The 21,168-nt window shown below is 55.3% G+C and overlaps 3 protein-coding genes and 1 long non-coding RNA gene across 5 annotated transcripts; 1 reads left to right on the top strand and 3 right to left on the bottom strand.

Moving 5' to 3' along the window:
• Positions 1-736: 736 nt before the first annotated feature.
• ARPC5L (actin related protein 2/3 complex subunit 5 like) lies at positions 737-8,361 on the bottom strand. Its single transcript, XM_028509031.2, has 4 exons — positions 8,064-8,361; positions 3,803-3,875; positions 2,709-2,885; positions 737-1,284 (listed from the first exon to the last, which is right to left on the bottom strand). Exons 1-4 carry the CDS (start codon positions 8,210-8,212, stop codon positions 1,222-1,224), a joined length of 462 nt encoding a protein of 153 aa, XP_028364832.1. The 5' UTR covers positions 8,213-8,361; the 3' UTR covers positions 737-1,221.
• LOC118499809 lies at positions 6,128-8,057 on the bottom strand. Of its 2 annotated transcripts, none has more exons than XR_004902343.1 (2): positions 7,496-8,057; positions 6,128-7,377 (listed from the first exon to the last, which is right to left on the bottom strand). It is a non-coding gene; the product is annotated as an uncharacterized LOC118499809 (long non-coding RNA). The 2 variants fall into 2 exon arrangements; XR_004902344.1 differs by having other exon boundaries at positions 6,128-7,346.
• Positions 8,362-11,753: 3,392 nt separating the features above from the next.
• On the top strand, positions 11,754-16,271 carry RPL35 (ribosomal protein L35). The gene is made up of 4 exons (XM_028515818.2): positions 11,754-11,893; positions 12,303-12,439; positions 13,317-13,398; positions 16,084-16,271. The coding sequence occupies exons 1-4, from the start codon at positions 11,891-11,893 to the stop codon at positions 16,231-16,233; spliced, it is 372 nt and encodes a 123-aa protein (XP_028371619.1). The 5' UTR covers positions 11,754-11,890; the 3' UTR covers positions 16,234-16,271.
• WDR38 (WD repeat domain 38) lies at positions 16,265-20,889 on the bottom strand. The gene is given in 10 exon segments (XM_028529898.2): positions 16,265-16,408; positions 16,543-16,668; positions 16,777-16,824; positions 17,226-17,375; positions 17,500-17,631; positions 17,798-17,878; positions 18,235-18,332; positions 18,600-18,716; positions 20,121-20,241; positions 20,678-20,889. Coding segments are annotated over 10 exon segments (1,086 nt in total). The 5' UTR covers positions 20,747-20,889.
• Positions 20,890-21,168: the final 279 nt, after the last annotated feature.

Here is a 21,168-nt window from a genome sequence, read left to right as displayed (position 1 = left end):
TCCCCAGATAGGGTTTGGGTGAATAAATATATGCAACTGAGTGAGCCGGCAGCCTGGGCCCACCTCCCCAGAATGGTGGGGGTTCTGCAGAGGAGCTGGGAGCACTGTGTCCCTTCAGTCGGTGTCCATGTCCAGGGCCCAGGTGACTGGGGAGAGCTTCAGGAGTATGAACGGGGTCCTTACCTTTAACAGGAGACAGGCTAGTTGCGTGTGCTAAAAGGAGAAAGTATCTTTGCTTTTCAAAGAGGCTCACTGTTAGTAGCTATAGGGAACAAAATGTTCTTTTTATATTTATAGGCTGACTGCGACCCGTTTCTGGTTTCAGTCCTTTAAAGAGAACGTGTCGACGCCAGGATGAGAATGCTCCTGCCACACAGCCAGACCCAGTGCCAGGAGACGGGGCCAGGCCCGTCTGAGGCCCGCTCCCAGTGCAGTCACACAAACTACAGACTTTTAAAGCCTATGTCAATTATTGAATGTTTGGCACTTTATTAAATTAAATAAGCTCCAAAATTACATACAAATCAAAGGAGTAAAAACAATAAATACTTATTCGGCAAAACGTCTCTCCACAGCAGCCGCAGCACAGTGGCCCAGGCCTGAGGCACTGCTGTGCAAGAGGCCGGATGGCCTCGCATGTCCCCGGGGGGGGGGGGTTCCGGAACAGTCGATCCCTCATTCATTACCGTCCCATTCATTGCCACTTTTTTTTACATACATGAGACACACCGCAGAGTATATACTAATAAGCCAAGAGCTTTATTGATGCAGCAGGCACTTTACAATGAACCCAAGAGAGCCCGCCTTCTCTGGGAGGATGGGACGTCTGTACAAACCCCCGGGGGGTTTCCGCTTCAGAAACACCAGCTCGCCCCTTCGTGGCAGCCCTTGGATCAGCACCTGCCCCGCCATCCCTCCCCCACTTTAAACAGGCAGTGCCCACAGACACACCTGACCAACAGTGGTGGCTAGCCACTCTGGCAGACAGTCACAATGTCAGTTCTGCATTATTCGTGGACAAAGGCATAGACTATCGATCCTGCAAAGGATTTAGGAAACAGTAAGACAATTTCTCCCTCCACCTTGAAAATAAAATACACTTCAGCGGATGCATGTCCTGAAATAGTTGGGAGTTCCTGGGAAGGTGGTCCATTGTCAATCCCTTCTTCACCAGCCTGTGCATCCAAAATTCTTCTCAAAGTAACATGAGTCTTTTTTTTTTTAAACAGTCTTTCTTGCTGTAAGAACTCTTATAATGGAGCCTAGTCCTCCTACTGCTAATGCCTGTGGGGGCAGGAAAAGGAAACGCGTCAGAACCTGGTTGGACGAGGGGGGCTGGGCTCGCCAGGGGAGACAGAATGGTGCTCTCCCTGACCTAGGTCCCGCCATGGCACAGACCTTCTGAAAAGGATTCTTGCAGGAGCAATGGGCGCAGTTAGGAGGCAACAGAGCCCACACTCTAGGGGCGCAGCCCTGTACTGGAGCCAAGCACACACAACAGAGCCCCCAAAACTTCCCTTTGGACAAGCTCACTGTTTCCAGCCTGCCGGCACTGCCCCAGGGACCGGAACCAACACATGCCCATCAAGGCTATCTCACGGCACCCACATTAGAAATGCCAATAGGGCCCTGGCTGGTGTGGTTCAGTGGACTGAGTGCTGGCCTGGGAACCAAAGGGTCGCTGGTTCGATTCCCAGTCAGGGCAGAGTCAAACGGTATGCCAGGGTTTCAGGCCAGGTCCCCAGTAGGGAGAGCACAAGAGGCAACCACACATTGATGTTTCTCTTTCTCCCTTCCCCTCTCTAAAAGTAAATAAATAAACCCTTAAAAAAAGGAAATAAAAGAGGAAAAAAGAAATGCCAGTAGGGCTGAGAGCCAGGTTGCCTTAAACGGCTCAAAAGGCCTGGCCTCCACACCATGTAGAGGGCTTGCTCAGTTCCCCCCACACCACAGCCACCCCCACCTCCCGAGCCCAGGAGCTCATCGTCTGGCGGAGCAGGCAGCATACCTACCAGCAGGACCGAAGGCCACAACCCCGGCTCTGAGGCTGCCCAAGTGACTGACCCCCCCCAGTAAGAGAACCACTCCCTTAAAACACAATGGAGTCCTTCTGGAAGGACAGCCTGGCCTGCTGTGTGGGTGGGCGTGCTTCCTGCAGCTCTGGGTGAGGGGACACTGACACACAGGCAAGGCCCGGGCTTGAGGAAGAGCCGTGCTCCTGTGCCACCCGGAGCAAAAGACAAGCACAGCTTTTTCTGCTCCAGGTGAAGGCCCCTTTAAGTGACTGTCAAGGTTTCTGCCACCACCCCTCTAGCTCGGTAAGGCTGGGGCCAAAGCAGGAAGCCCTGAGAGCCAGCTAAGCGCCCCCTACCCCACCACCTGCACCAAAGCAAGGAGTATTACGAAGCCCCTGCCACCAGCTAGCCTGCCTCCCTCCCACCTGGGACACGCCAAGCCACCTGCCCATGACCTGCCTGGCATAAATCAGCAGCTAAAGCAACGGTGATCACCAGAGACAGTGGACCCCTACCAGTGCTTCCTTGGCAGAGGCAAGTGACCAAATGCCCAGGTTGCTTTAGGTGTGGCCGCTCATCCTTACACGCCTAGCAGACCGTCCGACCTTTGCTTTGGAAAACCTGGCCTGCTGCTGTGAACCCTGGGGCTGGGGCGAGTCGGTGGGCTGCCTGGTGGGCAGTATGTTCACATACCTTTTCATGCCACTGGAGTAGCACTGCGCTGCTATTTTCTGAGGGCTTCTCAAACCCTTTATAAATGTACTTCATTAGCAAGTCAATGCCATTTCTGTCCAGTGACTGCACGGCCTGCTCAATTTCGCTGCTCTTAAAGTTTGTGAGTACTTTCAGCACCACGCCCTGGGCTCGCTCCTGCAGAGGACAGAGAAGGGGAGTGAGGCCAGAGCCGCGGCCCAGGCACGTCCGCGCCCCCCACTGCTGGCCCAGCAACCCCAAACCAAGTGGCTAGAGCTCACTAGAAACACCACATAGTTTCTAATTTGCCTGGAATACTTAAAAAAAAAAAAAAAAGAGGGAAGGCATTCTTTACTGATTTAATTTCAAAGCATCCTTTATGCCAGCAAGTTGCTCCACTACCCTGGGGGAAGTCAGAAGCATCACCACCTCTGATGGGACCGGCCGGGCCTTAGACTCCACAGCAGCAGGACTGGGAGATCTGTTTTGTAAACGGGTTTATCTGGCTGCAGCTTCCCTCTGTGTTCACCCCAGTACCGGGGGCCGTCCCCCTCCACCTTTGAGAGGTGCAGCCATTGTCTACATCAAGATGCTGTCACAAAACGGCAGAATGCCAGCTTCAGAGACCCCTTTCCCTGGACCAAATTCTAGCTTCAGCGATGAAATGTTAGCCTCAGGGAGGCAATAAGCACGACTCTATCTTTTCACCCAGCTTTAAAAGGCAGGAAATCTTAAAAGCACTGAGAATCCTTATGCAAATAAAGCCTACTCAATACCTATAAAAGCATAACCACCGGTAAGTCTCACATGGCAAGCTAATTTATAGCTGCTGGCTTCTCACTCCAAGAGGCTCTGGGGAGGAGTGAACAGTTGCTCTGGGGAGCTTTCGCTACAAACACGGATAGCTTTGATGTCGGGAACCAGGCGGCTTCCGCGGAAGCGCTGCCCAGTGCCAGCTCGCTGCCTTGGTAGATACTCACTGACGCAGCGATAGAGCTGCTGCTGCCCGGGCCCAGGGAGCTCACGCTCGGCTGGAGACAACTGCAGCCCTGTCCCCACACCCCCCAGCAGAGCTGCAGCGCAGCCTCCTTTACCTTCACAGCTTGATTCTTGGTGTTGACGGGCGAGTTCCGTAAGGCTGCATGAAACGCCCGAAGCATGTCCCCTGTGCATCACCGCCAGTTAAGGATGGCTAGGCTCGAGCTTGTCTGTGCTTTGACTAACGAACTCATCTCAAAAACAGCTCAGGACAGTGGAGTCAAATGGCACCTTATTCTCATCCACCCACCTCCCACTGGGGCTTCCAGGTGGGCACAGCCTGTTCAGAGGGCAGCCACCAGCTTCCCTGAGCCACACGGAGGACGGAGGACACCTCTGCCAACTCTGCGTGTCCTTCCTTCTGCCACCTCCTAACCTGCCCCCCTCGCAGCAAGTCTGGACACTCCCTCCCTGCCCCTGGAAGGTAGTAGCAAAGCCAGCTGCCCCCAAGGGGTAACTTCCAGCAAAATCTTACTGGGCCTGCTTGCACCTGCTCATTACCTGCCCCATCTCTGCCCTGCTGGGTCCTCACAACAGCGAGTGAGGTTGTCGCCCTCACCTTCTCATTCTCAAAAGCGAAGAACAAAGGCACTGAGGTCTTCTCACTCTTAATGAGATGTTTTGTATCAGTTGACTACTAAAGAAATTAAAATGTGCTGAAACTTTCCTCTTCCAAGACCTCCCCAGGCCAGCGAGGTCCCAAATGCTACCAGGAGGGAGAGTTATTCGTCCGTAAGAACTTTTGCCGAAAAACGGGCCAATCCTCCCCACCTCATTCCCCAAGCCTTAGCTGCAATCCTGACAGATTCTCTGCTGAGTTCTGAATAACCTCTACTCAAAAGATAATTACAATCTAGGTTAGGTCCCCGAAGGTGACACCTATTTTAAACCAAATTACATCAGCCAACTTTCATTTCCTCATCTGAAACACTGACTGCAGCCAAAAGGCTTCAAAAATAGAACAAGGAATGGCTTCTGCCCAATCGGGTCCCTACTCCTGTTCACGCAGCGATGCCCACGTGTAAACAGGGCCTCTGGAGCAAAGCTGTCCTGTCTGCTCTAGCATGGGCTCCATCCTCACTGAGCGGGGCCCACGGCACCCCAAAGCCACTCCTGCCAAGCCCCCGGCTGCCTGCTGGGCTCTGAGAGGCAGCCCACCCCCCTCTCCGTCAGCTCTGGAATTCCTCTTTCCCGGCCAGGCGAGGGCCAGTCTGTTATCAGCCCCCGATAACTTCTACCTCAGAATTCTTCTCTAATGTGGTGCTCCAGAGCCGTAAGCAGAGACTCTGAGGCTTGAAAGGAAACACGGCTGGTGCTCTTCACTCTGTTGCACGGCTGGCAAGCAAAATAATTTGGAAGGAAGGGCAGCATGACTAGTCCGTGGGGACAAAAAGTCACTGCTCTGGCGTTGCCTCTCTGCAGCAAGAACCCACCCAAGCATTCGCTGTAGGTGTTGATGGACAGCGGACCTTCGGCAGCTGAGGAGGTACAGGGTGCAGGGAGGGCATACCACTTACCAAGCCGGCCTCTATACTCAGCCGGCCTACGGCCCTTCCCAGAACAGGCCCTTCCCAGAACAGACCGTGGGAGCTGGGGAACCCTGCCCAGCCCCTCGTCTCTTCTGCATCAGGGTTTCTCAACCACGGCACCACTGACAGTTTAGACCAGATGACCCATGTGGCATCGGCGCTATGCAACAGGATTTAGCAGCCTCCCTGGCCTCTACCCTCTAGATCTCTGCACACCCCCCAAGCCATGACATTGAAAACGTCTCCAAACACTGCCAACTTTCCCGGGGGGCAGGAGAGTGCAGAGTCTCTCAGCACCACTACTACTCTGAACAGAACCCTGCTCCTGAGGGCCAGAAGGTGCTTCAGCGAGGAAGAAAAGGAACTAACACTACTTAAAATCTCCGCAAGGACTCAGATCCGGTACCAAGTGCTTTCCCATGTCATTACTGCTAATGACTACTTGCTGTTTGCAACAAAAATCATTATTCTCATTTTAAAGGAAATGAAGTTGAGGCTCAGTGAAGGGAAGTGACCTGCCCAAGGTCACAAAGCTAAGCTGTCCAGCTGGCCTTCGAGCCCAGTATGCCTGCCTCCAGAGCCAAGCTCCTTTCACCATCCCCTGCTGCACTCCGCCCACGGACCCATGTCACGTGGCCAAAACACCCGCTGTGTGCCTAGCAGTGTGCTGGAGCCTTCTAGGATGTCATCTAGCCATGTTCCCACGGAACCTGCAAGGCAGTATGATTCTCCTCCTTTTCACACAGGACACTGAGCTTCAGAGAGGGTATGCAAGCTACTCAAGGTCACACAGCTATGGCACAACAGAGCTGGGTCCATGTGGATGCGCAGCCCATGCTCCTTCCATTTGGCCTGTGTTATCTCCCACCGTGACCGGTTTCCGTGCACAGCCGCAGGGGCCTCCTTCCTGCACTTCCCACTCCAATCAATCAACCCCTATTTCTACTCTCCTCACCTCCGTCCTGACTCCCAGAAGCCTGTTCCATAGTTTAAATTCAATGGTCTAATATGAGGTCCATACCTGGCACATGGTAAGGACTCAGTCAACATTAGTTCTTCCTCCTTCCCTGGGCCTCACATTTCCTAGGATTTCAGTTCTCACCTGCTAACCTTCCTTTCCCCAGTCCCTAGAGGTACACTCTCCATAGTAACAAGGCTCCTGACATTGCCAGCGGTGGAGAAACTACCACCCCTGCATGTGCTCCGCCTAGGCCTCCAAGCGGCCACAAGAAACCCATCACTAGTCAGTGGCATACAAGAGATGACCTCCAACAAGGCCCTACAACACCGAGACCCAGGGAGCAGATAGGCAGACCCTGTTCTCCCCCCATCTGCGGGCGGTTCTGGGCTGCAGGCCTGACCCTGCAGCCCTTTTGGTACCACCTGCCCAAGTGCGGGTACTGCACCAGACTGCAGAATCCACCACCCCTCACGGGGCCCACCTCGTGCCACCATTTCACCAAAGGACTAAGCAAGGTGATCCTGATGGGGCAGGAAATACAAGTCTGTACCCCACCTTTGAAAACACATCCCCGTCCAAACAAAGTCTGAAGGGTTTTGTCTTAAAGGCACACTGGAAGAACACTGCAGGACTCTTCCCAAAGGCAGTCTATGGGCCTGACTCCCCAGGCAAGCTGAGTCAACCGATTAAACACTCAGAACCTGATTTATATACAGCATGAGCCTTCAACCCTGCCCTGGCAAGTGCGGGGGAGGGGCAGGCACTTCCTGTAACACTATTTGAATCAAGAAAAATCCTTCCTCTGAGAATAAGTCAGTTTCCTGTGTTCAAACTGCTAAGGGACCAAGCAGGCTGCGAAAACCACCTCTATTTTTAATCTTGTTTTCTAAAGGCTCGTTTGCTGCGGCCACAAAAATAGTCATTTCCAGTCGTGGGGCTCTACTTTTACATTTCACGTTGTACTCTCTGGTTTTTCTTAGCACCAAACTACTAGTTTTTTCCCACTGCTTTCTGCACAAGGCGGCTGTTCGGTGGGGGGAGGGAGCCAAACTCACTTGTTGAACATGGCTGAGGCCATCGAGGTCCCAAGCCCAAGGTGTTCCTAGGAAGCTGAGAATAGGTGGGAAACACCGGCATTAGGCTGGAGGATCACAGTGATCTGGGAGTGAGAGGTATAATATAGACTCAGCCCTCACGGATGCACTAAGGCTTCAGCCTTCGCTGCCCGCGTCCTTTCTTTCCCGCAGCCATACACCCACCTATTTTCGTGTGGTGCTGCAACTGGGACAAGAGGACTGTGCCCGGGAACCGCCCAGGGCACTCAATTACTCAGCGGTGGCTCACCTCCGCCCCTCCCGCCGGTGAAGCCCGAGCTTGACCCCATTTCCTGCAAGGGAAGGATGGAGGGACGGAGTGATGGAGCGTCCAAGGAAGGGACAGCCTGAGATGAGGCGGCACGGGGAAAGGAAAGAGAGGCCTCGCGGAGGAGTGAGCGGCCTGCGGGGCCGGAGGCGCGCCGGCATGCTCCTGGAGCCGCGGGCCACGCGGGCCCACCAGGGTCTAGGGACACCGTGGGAGTGCGCTGCTGAGGGAGGTTTTGGGGGCCGGGGCCTGGAACAAGAGGAGTGGGGAGGCGAGTCAGAGGGAAGTGGGGGATATTCGGACGGAAGGAACGTGGCCCGAGGAGAGCCGGATCGGGAGTTGGGAGACTGACCAGAGGGGGCTGGGGTAAAGAGGAGTGGGGAGTCAGCCTAGGGGCCGGGGGAGGAGGAAAGTGGGAAGGCTGAACCAAAGAAGAGCCCTAGCCGCCACGCCGGGGAAGGATATTGCCGCAGGAGACCATCCACCTCGCTAGGGTCCGGGCCTGGCTCTCCTGCCGCCGCCGCCGCCTCCTCCTGCTCGTCCACGAATTTGTTCTCGTCAAACTCGTCGATGTCCACCCGACGGAAGCGCGAGGACAGCGTGTTCCGGGCCATGGCGGGGGCTCGGCGCCCGCTCAGCCGGTTCAGCTCCGGGCCCGACCTCAGATCCACTCAGCTCGGACCCGGCTCGGGGGCGGGAAGCGGTCGCCCGGCACTACCTCCACCTCCTCCGCGCGTAGCCGCCGCCGCTGCCCGCCCACTTCCGTCCCATACCGGAACCGGAAGTACTGGAGGAGAGGCGGGGCCTAGCGGGGGCGCGACTGGAAGCGCTCTGCAGCCCGTGTGGTCGTTTCCTCGGCCAGCTCCCGCCAAACTCTCATCTTCACTGGCCCAGCATCTTGAACGCCACTACTGCGCTCGTTCTTCGGCTTCCCTCCTGCACTGGAGGAGCCCCTGACCCTGGAAGGGGCCTGCACAGGCACAGCCCCCGGCTCCCGGGTTCCTCACTGCCGAGACTGAGGAAGCACGGGACCCCCAGGAGAAGGCACCCGATTCTTCCTGTCAAATGCCAGGCAGGATTCTTGGAGAAGAAACCTTCGAGCTGAGGCATGAGTAGTAGTGCTTTTGCCCTGGGAGTGAGGAGGATTGGGGGAGCCTAAGTCTGAGATTTTAGGAGATTTGAACGCCACTATACTGAGTTGAGAGGAGGTGGCCTCTGCCGTGTACACCCCAGTGACCCTCTTAAACGGACTAGGAGAATTTAAAGACGTTTAAAGTGTATTTAGGGTGCTGACAAGACAATGAAGACCTTTGGACTTGAGGGTGCGGTGGCCCCGTATCTGTAGCAGTCACCTTGGCCTGGCGGGGGTGGAGGTGAGGAGAGAGAGATGACTCTGGCCACCATCGGCAGGAAGGGCCAGGTCCTAGAGGCCTAGAAGTCGGACCTGACTGGAGAGGCATATGCTTGGCAGGAAGCCCAGAGTCTGAGATGGGGAGAGACGGCGGTGGAGGAGGTAGGGCACAGTCAAAGACGACAAATCCTGTCGTGCCAGGAATAGGTGCCTAGGCTGTTGCTTGAAGGGTTCCATTAATAGGGCTTAACCTTAGACTAAATTGGGCCTTTGTTTTCATAGAATAGTGCTCTGTAATAAAGGCCAGACATTAATGAAATGGGACTCATTTTATCGCTTTGAGTATTTCTAATTGAACTGTCTCTGCAGATCAAAAAAAAAAGATGCCAGACCATGATGCTACCTAATTCTTGGGTGCTAAAGATACAGGCTCTTTCAGTGGGAAATAGATGCTGAGTAAGTCCCGAGGGTCCTGGAGATAGGCAAAGCCCATCTGTCTTTCAACTCCACACCTTGGGATAAACCTCTGTGACTCAGGCAGGCCACAAGACAGCAAGAGTTCACATCCTGTCCCCTACTCCAGAACAGCCTGGTCAGGATGACCAGAAATGCCCATTTTATAAAAAGGGAAAAGCCTCCAAATAAACTGGTGAATGAAATAATGTCCCTACTTATCACTGCGGACCCCCCCAGTCTAGTCAGGGGGGGCAGAATTTTAAAAATCCATACTACATGTCAGGGATGACTGTGTGCTGAGAGGGAAAAAGTCATGCAGTGCCTGAGAGAGGGTACCATAGAGAAACTGGTCAAGGGTGGTAGGTGTCCCCTAGAAGGGACCTGAAGGACATGAAGGAGGGAGCCAAGCAAAGGCCCTGAGGCAGGGCAACCTTGGTGTGTTCCAGAAACAGCAAGTCCATACTGGAGCAGAAGAATGAGAAGAGAGATGAAAGTGGAGGGGGTGCCGTTAGGCTTCATGGGGTGAGGCCTTTCTTACAGGGGATGGGACAGCCCTGGAAATTCTGGGCCGAGCAGTGACATGCTCTGATTTAAGTTTGAAAAGGATCTTTCCAGCAGTTGTACTGAGAACACATATGGAAGCAAGAGCCAAAGTAGGTGATTTAAGAGGGGACACCAGGCCCTGGCTGGCGTAGCTCAGTGGATTGAGTGCGGGCTGTGAACCAAAGCATCGCAGGTTCGATTCCCAGTCAGGGCACATGCCTGGGTTGCAGGCCATGACCCCCAGCAACCGCACATTGATGTTTCTCTCTCTCCCTCCCTTCCCTCTCTGAAAATAAATAAATAAAATCTTAAAAAAAAAAAAGAGGGGACACCAACAATCCAGAGGACAGGCAATGTTTGCTTGGGCCAGGCAGGTGCCAATAAGAGTGCTGGGAGGAGTGCAGGTATATTTTGAAGGTAGAGGCCACAGAGTTTGCTGGTGAATTTGATGTGGCATGTAAGAGCAATGTAAGTCAAATGACTGCAAGTGTAGAAAGATGTACACAATCATTAGCTCTACCAGAACTGTGTGTGAGCAGAGCCAAGTCCCTGTGCACTCTTTGACTTCCATTTAAGACTAATTTGTGCCAAGATTGCACACTGTCTGCATGGTCTTCCCCATATCCCTCCACTTCTTAAAAGTCTTTCTCATTGTAGCCTGGGGCAAGTCTCATTCATTCATCCAACGGGCATTCCCAGGCTGGGCCTGGAGACGAGAAACACCAAATTGCGTGTCAGCTGTGGTTCTGCCCCCAGAGAACTTCACAGGCTGGCTGTGGGGACAACACACAAATATCATTTTAACTCAGTATGTTTGGAGCTAAAGAAAGGATTGCACAGAAAACTTGGGACCCAGTCCCCTGTGTCACAATTTATTCCAAGGCTAATGTCCATTAACTGAACCCCAGAAGGGGATGGGAGAAGATGCCCCTGGAGGTGACATCTGACAGCAACAAGAGGGCAACCTGGCAGTAACTAGAACTCTTAAGAGGTGCTGGTGTGCCTTTGTTGACGGCAATGGAGTGACACTGGAGCACTGATTCATGTGTGCTGGTTAGGGAAGCCATGAAACAGCCCAGCATGAAGCCTAAGTACCTCCTGCTTTGTGAATTCATTCCCCTTTAACTTTCAGGGCCCAACTCAAGTGTTCATTCCACTGGAACATTAATACGGATGGTATTTTGAGCGACTGTTACTCATCAGATCTTGTGAGAAGTTTTAAGTGTTACGTTCCTAATTCTCATGAATACCCCCCGTTCCACAGGTGAGAAAACTGAGACCCAAAGAGGAGAAGGTATTTGCTGAGTCTCAGCTAGCTCCAGGCAACAGAGCAAGAGTCTGAAACCCAGTCGGTTTCACTAAAAAAGGACATGAATTCTTCCACACGCTGCTGCCACTGGAACGTTTATGGAGTTGGATTACGGCCGTCTGACCCCGCCCCTCCCCGCCCACCTAGGACTTTACTCCAAGGCTGGAGCCTTGTTAATTCATCTTTGAAACCCCTCAGATTTCATATTTCATGCCCCCCATCCACAGAACACGCGCGCTCCGCTCAGAGTAGCACGAACTGGGGACCTGCAAAGATTTACCGAATGAATGAACGAAAACACGACTGAATACACGAATTTGAATCCTCACTATGCCGTGTCTAGTAAAGTGCCTCTCCCATGCCTCGGTTTCCCCAACTGCTCTGCTCATGGATTGAGGCAGCCCTAAAAAACTTTCGGGGGCCAGAGGGAGACGCTGGAACTACTGCAGCCGTCTGAGCGAGCGATACCACTGAGCTACTCGCGGAGCTGGGGAGAGTGGCAGAGGCGGAACCGTGCTCCTCCGCTGCGACGCCATTGGCCGCGCCCGCCGCCGTCACCCGGCAGTAGTCGTGGAGGTCAGCCCCACCCCTTCCTCTTTCTCTCCTGGAAGCGGCGGCGGCGCTCGTTCAGACATGGTGAGGGCTGTGAAATCGGTTGCCATCCGTGGGTTGAGGGGTTCGGGAGCTGGGGTGGAGAGTGCGGGGTGAACCCCGGGATCCCATCTACCAGCCGGGCCTGTGGGGCACCGTGCAGAAAGGCCTGGCGCCACCACAGCCAGCCTTCCCTCCGACCCCTGCCGGCTTGGGCTAGGAGAGGTGCGCGCGCGCTGCTGGGGCTCCACCGTCTTCCCGTCTGCGGAATGGGACTGGCAGCCCAGCCTCGGCGTAGGCCTGGACCTCGGTTACCCCGCGTGAGGCGCGCGCTGTTCTGGGAGTGGCCACGACGCAGGTGGAGAGGAGGGGATGGCTGGTGGAGGCCTCTGTGGGCGGCGGAGGGCGAGACGGAGCCACCGAGCGTTTGACCTAGACCCTTCCTTGCACGCAGGCCAAAATTAAGGCTCGAGATCTTCGCGGCAAGAAGAAGGAGGAGCTGCTCAAACAGCTGGACGACCTGAAAGTGGAACTGTCCCAGCTGCGTGTCGCCAAAGTGACAGGCGGCGCGGCTTCCAAGCTTTCTAAGATGTAAGGGACGGGGGGGGGGGGGGGGGGACAGGCCCTTGGGCCGGGGGGCGGGGTTGGGGGGAGAGGAATTTGTGCGCCTCGGGAGCATCTGTGGGTTTTTGAAGTTGTCCTAGGAGCTGTCCGCTTACGTGCCCATTCAGTGGTTCTTGGTTTGGAATGGAACCGGGCCCACCTGCTGGGAGACCCGGCTCCCTTTACCCGCCTTTGACCCTGTGGTCCTTTTGCCCCGAGTGCTCGTGTTCAGTTTCTTCAGCTAGTGAAAGAGCAGGGTGTCCCTGAAGACCCATTTTAATGCTGCTTTCAAAAACCCAGCTGGACGTTTTCTTTCCCCTCTCGTCAGCACCTGATTTTTCCCCCTCAATTGGTAGGTGGGTGCTACTTAGCATGACGACAGATTGATCTGGTTTCCAGCTTCAGGCTGCCTGCTTCCCCAGTGTGGTTTCTCCCTCCCAAGTGGCTCCTGCTGCATCTCCTTAAGCTTCCCTGATTTGCCCTGCTTGTGTCATGATGCTTCCCGGTCAGCTCATTAAGATGGGCATTGGCTAGTTAGGCTTCATAGCCCTGGGGGTATATGGCCCGGGATGGAAGATTTTTCTTCCACCGATTTTCATTAAGTCTCCTGAGTGAACACTTCCCAACTCCCGAAAAGCACTGGATACTCCAGTCTTTCCCTAGTCCGATGCCTGGGGTACCCATACACTGTAGTTTCCCCAGCCTTTACTTTCCTCCTGGGCTGGGTTGGGCGCCCCTTGGGTGAACATGGATGAACTGGTGGGGCGTGCCCCTGCCCTGTGAGATCTGGGGCAGGCCCTGAATGGCATGCTTTGGGGAGCACTGTCTGTCTTCGCTGTCTTCACTGAGTTGTCTGTTTTTGTAGCCGAGTTGTTCGCAAATCCATCGCCCGTGTTCTCACCGTCATTAACCAGACTCAGAAAGAGAACCTCAGGAAATTCTACAAGGTGAGTGGGGGTCCATGTGGGGGTGCCTGGCTATGGAGAGCAAAGTACTGGCCCCCCTTTGCCGAGGGGGTCAGTAAGAGGAGGTTCTTCTGCTGGGCGGTGTGGGACAGGCTTTGCCCCCACATCGTTGGGCTCTTTAGAGCCTTCCCAGCTTGTAGGTGGGTTCACCTTTTTTCCCAGCACATGGTGTACAGACTGTGTTTCCTCAGGGCTGCAGTTGTCAGGAATCAGTGGTGTGGTAGGGGTCCGGCCGGACGCTTGGGTTTTGGGTGCACTACACCCGTTGGGGCACTCTCAAGGGCTGGCTGTTAAATGTTTTGTCTTAACAGCACCATGTGTCGGTCACTGCCAAGCACCTGTCATTCTGGTTTTTGGGTTTTTTTGTTTGTTTTTTTTAAAGGACCTCAAGCCTTGCAGAGCTTGAGTTACTCGGGGTCACCTACAAATGATGTGATGGGGGTGAGGTTCCCAACCACGTCTTGGGGAGGGTGGAGTGCTCCTGGTAGAGCCCACAGGTGTCTGGCCTCTCAGCTTAGGATTTTCACACCCGTTTTCTAGTCCTGTCTTCAAATTAGTCTCACCAGAGTCCAAGCAGTGAAGCTGAACCTGTAGGAGACATTTTACATGCGTGTATTTGTGTACTTGCGTTATTACAAATAGTTGGCTTATGCAGTTGTGGGGGCCGGCTAATGGCACGTCCAGGCTATGGCTGTCAGAGGAGAAGATCGGGGGCAGGCTGGAGACTGTGACAGTGTGTCTGTGACAAGACACACTGTGACAGACTGTGTCTTGCTGAGATCTCTTGGGGGAAGTCTCAGCCTTGCCTTCGAGGACTTCCAGCTGCTTTTATCTGCAGCCTCGGCCTGCCTAGGTTACCCGAGATAATCTCTTACTTTAAATCAACTGATTAGTGGCTTCAGTCACATCTATAAAATGACTTCACATCAACTCCTAAATTAGTACTCGAATAACTGGAGGGTTTGGTATCCACCAAAGCCATCATGCTGTGTCTGTGCTAGCTGCCCACGGGATGCTAGCTGTGGGGGGGTGGGGGGATGCTGCCACCCGTGGGTGTGTGCACATTTTGTGGGGGAGCGTTCTTCTGAGGGTTGGGTCTGAAGCTCTCATCAGGCTCTGAGGGGCCCAGGCGGAGACGGTGGCCTGGAAGAACTGTCTTCATAACCAGCAGCGCGTGCACCCGCACCAGGCACCACTCGGGGAGGTGGAGGTGAAGTCTCTGCCTGTGCGTTAGTGCTGTCCAGCAGACCTCGTGGTGACAGGCCTGTTCTGCGTCTGCTCTGTCCAGGACAGTCACCCAGCCATATGTGCCTGTCGAACACTTCATGGGCCTGGTGTCTGAGGACTGACTCATGTAAACAGTGCAGGCCAGTGGCCGCCCTGTTGGGCAGCAGGGCTCTAAGGGGCTCATCAGTGAATTTGAAATGGACACGGTCCTGGCCTGTGACAGCTGATGAAAAGGATGCAGGTGGACTAGGACTTGAGTACTTCCAGGTTCCCTCCAGAGCCTGCCCTCATCTCCTGTTCGGCTTTTTTCTGCAGTCCTCTGCCCTGTGCCTGCTCTTCCAGGCTGTTGGCAGTTCCCGGAAAGAGCCTGAGCTGTCCTCCTTACGGGGGTTTTGCGCACACTGCTTCTCCCCCTTTCGGCAGGCGTGTGTATTGCTTTCAGGGCTATTGCCAGTTGCTAGGTGAAACCTCCTCCCCATTGATGGGCCACTTGTTACCTGCTCAGTCTTCCCTACTGGGCTGGGAGCTCCTTGAGCAGGACCAGGCCTGATTCGTCACCAAGCCTGGACCCAGCACAGGGCCTCGAGCCAGAGGGTCCAGGGAACCTTTGCAGAGCAAAGGAGGGAGAGCTGCCTTAGTCTGGACCTGTTCACTGGGAATAGGTAGGAGCCAGGGGTGGAGAGACGGTGGCCCTGTTCAAGGCTGGAAGCAGGAGTGGTGGGAGGCTGGGAAGGCAGTGTCGCCTCTGGGACAGGATTGCCTTTGCCAACAGAGCTTCCCTCTGGAACCCTTGTTAAGTGGGAACGTTGTTACAGGGGACACCCACTGGTCCCTGGTGGACACCCCAGATTTATCAGATTAAACCTCACACACACCCCATGCACCAGCTTGCATAACTTAAGCCAAGATAACAGTGACCATCCCTAGTACTTGCTGCTCTGGTACTTGCTAGACACCACGTGTCCCTCGCTGGGCTGGTGTGGTGTTGACACCGTGGCAGGGAATCGGGTTGCTGGGAACAGCACTGTCCAGGGAGTTGGTTGACCTAGGTGCAGACCCCAGTTCTGCCACAGCTTGCTGAGGTTCGGACAAATTCAGTCCCTTTTGGGCCCTGTAACTCACAGATTTTTTTTTTTAACGGGGAGGATTCCTCCCCAACCTTTGAGTTTGGGGGAATGATATGAACTAGTAAATAAGATGCATAGCCTGTCTGTCTCTAGTCCCACATTGACAGTCGCCTTCTGGGCTGGATGTCATACAGCTCCTTACACTCATGCCTACCAATTAATGTCCCCAACCCAGCCGTGCACCTTCCTCGGTCACCTCCCAGGTCTTCCCAGTGCCCTCCCAGCACCTTGGTCCCAACTCGGGGGCTTCCTTAGCTACTTTGGTAGCTCCTGAGCCGAGGCCCTCAGACTCCCCCTGCTCTCCGTCACCCAGGGCAAGAAGTACAAGCCCCTGGATCTGCGGCCCAAGAAAACACGGGCCATGCGCCGCCGGCTCAACAAGCACGAAGAGAACCTGAAGACCAAGAAGCAGCAGCGGAAGGAGCGGCTGTACCCGCTGCGGAAGTACGCGGTCAAGGCCTGAGCATCTCGGGGTCAATAAAGCACAAACTGGCTCACGTTGCTTTGTGTTTCACTTGTTTCAGATAACCATGCTGGGGAGGTGGGCTGATGTGGCCCCGCTGTCTGGTGGATTTTGGCGGGCCTGCCTGTAGCTGTTTGAATCTGGTGCGGGGCATGACGGTGCTGGCCTCGAGGATCTGTTGGGTGCTGTGTTACCATTACTTAGGCCTGCGGCGTGGAACTGCCCTGACTGCCCTTTCCGCCAGCCCCATGCGCCATGGGCGGGAGAGGCAGCAGCAGGAGGTCTAGGGGCCGCGTGTGGCGGTGTTACACAGTAGTAGGCTCTGGGTGATTGGGTCACGTGGCGGGGCTGGTGTCTGGTCTAGTCAGCAGCTCCAGACACTAAGAGTTTCCCGTCTGGGGTGAAGGCACAGGTGTGGGCCACATCCAGGGCTCCCTGCCGGAAACACATCGTTGGCCTCTGAGGATTCAATTCCCGCCTACCTCCGGCTTCCTGGCACACGTTCCCCTGTGCCCTTGGGTGCTGCAGCCATGGGCGCCTTACCTTCAGGGTCTTGATGCACTTTCCCGTGTTGCAGTCCCAGACTTTGACCTGGAAATAAAAAGCAGAAAGGCAGGGAGGCCTCACAACACAAGCAGTTTTGAAATCACTTTGGGGGTGAGTCCTAGCTACCATCTTGGGCTCTTAACTCCTGGGGTTTATTTATGAGGTATATTTAACATACCTGGCGTGACACCTGATAGAAACACTGAGTGCAGTACAATCTTTCCCCTGAAGCTGTTGGAGTCGTAGGCCGGTTACTAACATTTGGGCTAGTGCAGACCATAGTGCCAGGCACTGTGTATAGGAGTGGCTGACACCCGGGCCCTACCTTCGGCACTTTCCTATTCAGGGGGGATTGGGGTGTGGTCCTTTTCTGGACAGTGCTGAGGACTCCTGTAAGTGGGATGTGGGGTAGGAGTTTGCCAGAAGGAGGGGCCTGGTAGGGTTACCATTTTGGAGTAGCCAGCGCTGGCCAGCTGCAGCCCGTCCGGGGAGAAAGCTACGCTCTTCACCCAGGTGATGTGGCCCTTGAGCTGGACCAGCGGGCTTCTGGTAGAGGGTTTCCAGATGTGGATGGTCTTGTCCCAGGATCCAGATGCCTGGACAGCAGATAGCTCTGTTTGGGGCCTGCGTGCTCACTGGACCCCACAATAGCCCATGACCCTCCAACTTGTCTTGCAGCCAGCAAGGGGCCAGACCAGAACACAGGGCAGCCCAGCTCACCAGGAGGCCGGCTGCTGAGTAGCACAGGCAGCTGATGTTGCCAGTGTGACCCTTCAGCTCCTGGTGGGAGATTGCTGGGGTCCCTGCCCGAAGGTCCCAGATATGAATGGTGGAGTCCCAGGAGCCAGTGGCCTGCAGACAGCTGCTGCCGTGAGCACGAACCAGCAAACCCATGCCCACCCTCCCAGTTCCTAGGCTGGGTGGGCTCAGAAAGCGGCACCATGTCGCCAAGCCCTGCTGAAGCATCTGACAGATGAGGGGCCTGAGGCGGGGCCTGGGCAGAGGTGGCATGGCTCACCAGACAGTCTGAGTTGGGTGCGAAGTCACTGCTCTGGATGGAGTCTCGGTGCCCTGCTAAGTGGCGCAGCATCTGGCCAGACTGAAGGTGCAGGCCTTGAGCTTCGGAGGGCAGCCCAGAAGCCTCTGCAGGGTTCTAGGCCTCAGATGGGTCAGACCCAGGCTCCCGTTTGGGGGGCTGCCTGGGTAATGAGGCATAAGACAGGGTCTGGGAGGCTTCCCCACCCTTGAAAGGAGAGGGCAGTAGAGGCAAGGGGAACCTCATGAGCATGGGGTGTGGTGGAGGATGCGAGTAGGTAGCTGCAGCCAGATGCAAGGGGTCTTGGGTGCTAGGTGTGGGCACCGGCAGTGGGGGGGTACTGGGGGTGACCTTTCTGGAGCCAGTGTGGAGGGTGTCTCATCAAGATCCCAGGCTCTCTGGCTGCCCCTCCACGGTACCTGCACCTCCCAGAGCGTCACCCGCTTGTCCCAGCCACCCGATGCCAGCTGCTTGCAGTCGGGACTGAAGCTGACTGTTTCAACACTCCGCTGGTGACCTGCAAGGTGGCACGGTCCGGAAGGGAACCCAGGCCTGGCTGCTTGGCTCCAAATCCCATCTACCTTACTCACCCTTCCCTTCCCCCCCCCCCCCCCCCGATTTTTTTTAATTAAATCCTGACCAGAGGAAAAGACTCACTGGCTTTAGAGAGAAACATCAATCTGTTACCTCGGGTGTGTGCCCCAACCAGGGAGCGGACCCACAGCCTTTTGGAGCACAGGACGATGCTTCCACCGAGCCACCCGACCAAGGCCAGCCCTCTCACCCTTTAATATCTGCAGACACTTGGCCTCTGCCACGTCCCACAGGCGGATGGTGCAGTCGCCGGAGGTGCTGGCGAAGAGGCGGCCATCGGGGGAGAAGCGGCAGAACTTCACGGGGCCTGGGGCAGGTGCCCAGGGTCAGAGAACAGCATTGCCCCACCCCCGGCCCTTCCGCCCTTGACACCTGCTAATTTCCCCTGTCTCCGGCCTGCCTCCCTTCTCCTCACTCCCTTCCAACCCTCGCCGTCCACCTGGGAGTTCCTGGAATACCCAACCTCCATTTGCCCATCCGCAAAATCAATATCCAATCAAATGCAGGCACCGCTCGGAAACTCCTTAACAACCTAGCATAGGTTCATTGCCTCCTTTGTGTCCCCGGGTTTTCCTATTATAGCATTAATCAATATGCCCAGTAATTAACCAGCGTTTTCCCCTTGTCTCCTTAATCATAAATTATATCTACTGAGTCCTTTATCGGGTGCTAGGCACTTCGCATTATTCCATCCTGTAGGGTGGCAACCACCACCCCCCGTTGTAAGGAGGAGGAAACAGCTCGGAGAGGTGACGTGACACAGTCACAGTCACAATAGCAGGTAAAACCTAGATGAGCCTTAAGGATGTGTTGACGAGGAGTAAGACGGTCACCAGGAGGAACACTGAGTGACTCCACTTACACAAGGTACTTAGAGTCGCCAGTTCATGGAGACAGAGCAGGATGGGGTTGCAGGGGCTGGGGGGAGGGGGGAATGGGGTGTTTCATAGGTACAGAGTTTCAGTTTTGCAAGATGAGTTCTGGAGACCAGTTGCCCAGCCATATGAACATACATAAGAGTACACTTGAAAATGGGTAAGACAGTAAATATGTGTATTTTTAAACTTTTTTTTTTTAAATAGGACCTGAGCCCCGGCTGATGTGGCTCAGTGGGCCGAGTGCCCGCCTGCGGGTGCAGAGGTTGCTGGTTGGACTCCCAGTCAGGGCACGTGCCTGGGTTGTGGGCCCGGGTCCTGGTTGGGGGCGTGAGAGGCAACTGATTGCTGTTTCTCTTGCACATAATGTTTCTCTCTTTCTCTTTTCCCCTCTCTCTAAACATAAATATGTTGTTTTTATTTTTTTAAAAGATGTTATTTTTAGAGGGGAAGAGTGGGAGAAAGGGAGAAAAACATCAATGTGAGGTTGCCCTTCATGCGCCCCCTACTGGGGACCTGACCCAACCCAAGCACATGCCCTGAACTGGGAATTGAACCAGTGACCCTCTGGTTCACAGGCCAGCACTCCATCCGCTGAGCCGCACCAGCTGGGGCAATGAAGTCCCTTTTTAAAAAGTAGGATGGAGTCCAGGTCTGCCAGAGTCAGATGCCCGTGGCCCCAGCGACCAGGTCCTGTCTCCTTGCCCTCCTGCCCCAGCCTTGCCCAGGCAGTCTTGCACGGATGCCCAGTTCAGACACTGGAGGTCACTATGGTAATGTCTGCAAAATGCCAGAGCATGGGCTGCAGCCTCCCTGTGCAGCCTGAGGAGCCCCACCTGTGTGGCCACCCAGCCTCCACAGCAGATGCCCACTCTGGGTTTTCCAGCCGTAGACACAGCCGTCCTCGGAGGCCGTGAGCAGCATCTGGCCATCCGGGGAGAAGGCAGAGAAGTTGACCTGGAATGAAGCACAAGAGCAGTCCCACTGTGGGGCCAGAAGTCCTCTCCTGTCCACTCTTGACCCCTGGCTCCTGAGTCATCCCTAAACTAAACACCCCCCACCCCCCAGGAGCCTGGGTTTGGAGCCATGGCTTCAGACCTCACTCTACCGCCCCACCCAGACCCCAGGAACCACTGCGCATTCAGAGCTGAGCTTCAGACACCAGAGGCTGGAGCCTTCTCTAGAACCAGATTCTGAGCCAAGAGTCCATTCTAGAGCTGGAGCCCAGAAGCAGGAGTTCATTTGAAAGCCAGAGTCCAAAGAACATTGGAGCCAGCCAGGAGTGTGAGCCCTCTCTGGCACCCGAGCTTAGAACCTGGCACCCATTCGGGGGCTGGAGTTCTGCCATAGGGAGCCAGGGGCCTACAGTCTGGGCAGAGGCTGCTGGCCTCACCTCGCCACGGTGCCGGCGGAAGAATTTCACTCTCCCCACTGCCAGAATCCCTGGGGCCCTACTGTTCATGGGCCCGCGGCCGGCCAGCCCCGGGGGGTGGCAGTGTCCCTGCTAGGCAGGCGCTGGTGGGGCCGCGGGCCCGGACTTAGGGCAGGGGAAAGGGGAAGGGGGAAACTGTTTACTACCGGTCTCCATGGCAATCGAGGCGGGGCACGCAGCCGCTGTGGGGTCTCTGTGAAGCCAAGCTGGAAGACTTGACTGGGAGAGTTCTTAGCTCGTGGGAGGTGGGGCCACAGCGGGCAGGCGGCTCCCGCTGCGGCGCAAGGCTGTGCGCCCAGTGGCCACGAGAGGGCACACCAGACCCACAGAGCGCAACTCTCCCGCTGCTCTGAGCGGCGCTCAGGGCTAACAGTTTGCAAAGAACTCAGACCCCTCCGAGGCGAGCCTGTTTCGCCATCTGCATAATGGGGAGGACCATCCCGGCCCCCAAA

The sequence above is a fragment of the Phyllostomus discolor genome, chromosome 3 (assembly GCF_004126475.2).
Source record: "Phyllostomus discolor isolate MPI-MPIP mPhyDis1 chromosome 3, mPhyDis1.pri.v3, whole genome shotgun sequence".
NCBI lineage: Eukaryota > Metazoa > Chordata > Mammalia > Chiroptera > Phyllostomidae > Phyllostomus > Phyllostomus discolor.
The sequence above is the reverse complement of the archived record's forward strand: the minus strand, read 5'-3'. Positions and strand labels throughout refer to the sequence as shown.

Bases quoted from the DNA above. Each gene is read 5' to 3' on its own strand.
- ARPC5L (XM_028509031.2), bottom strand. From the start codon at position 8,212: ATGGCCCGGAACACGCTGTCCTCGCGCTTCCGTCGGGTGGACATCGAC. The intron at 3,876-8,063 runs ATATCCTTCCCC...GCGGTGATGCAC, and splicing joins GTGGATGGTCTCCTGCGGCA to AGGGGACATGCTTCGGGCGT. The intron at 2,886-3,802 runs GTAAAGGAGGCT...TGTCCTCTGCAG, and splicing joins CCAAGAATCAAGCTGTGAAG to GAGCGAGCCCAGGGCGTGGT.
- RPL35 (XM_028515818.2), top strand. The intron at 12,440-13,316 runs GTAAGGGACGGG...CTGTTTTTGTAG, and splicing joins GCTTCCAAGCTTTCTAAGAT to CCGAGTTGTTCGCAAATCCA. The intron at 13,399-16,083 runs GTGAGTGGGGGT...TCCGTCACCCAG, and splicing joins ACCTCAGGAAATTCTACAAG to GGCAAGAAGTACAAGCCCCT.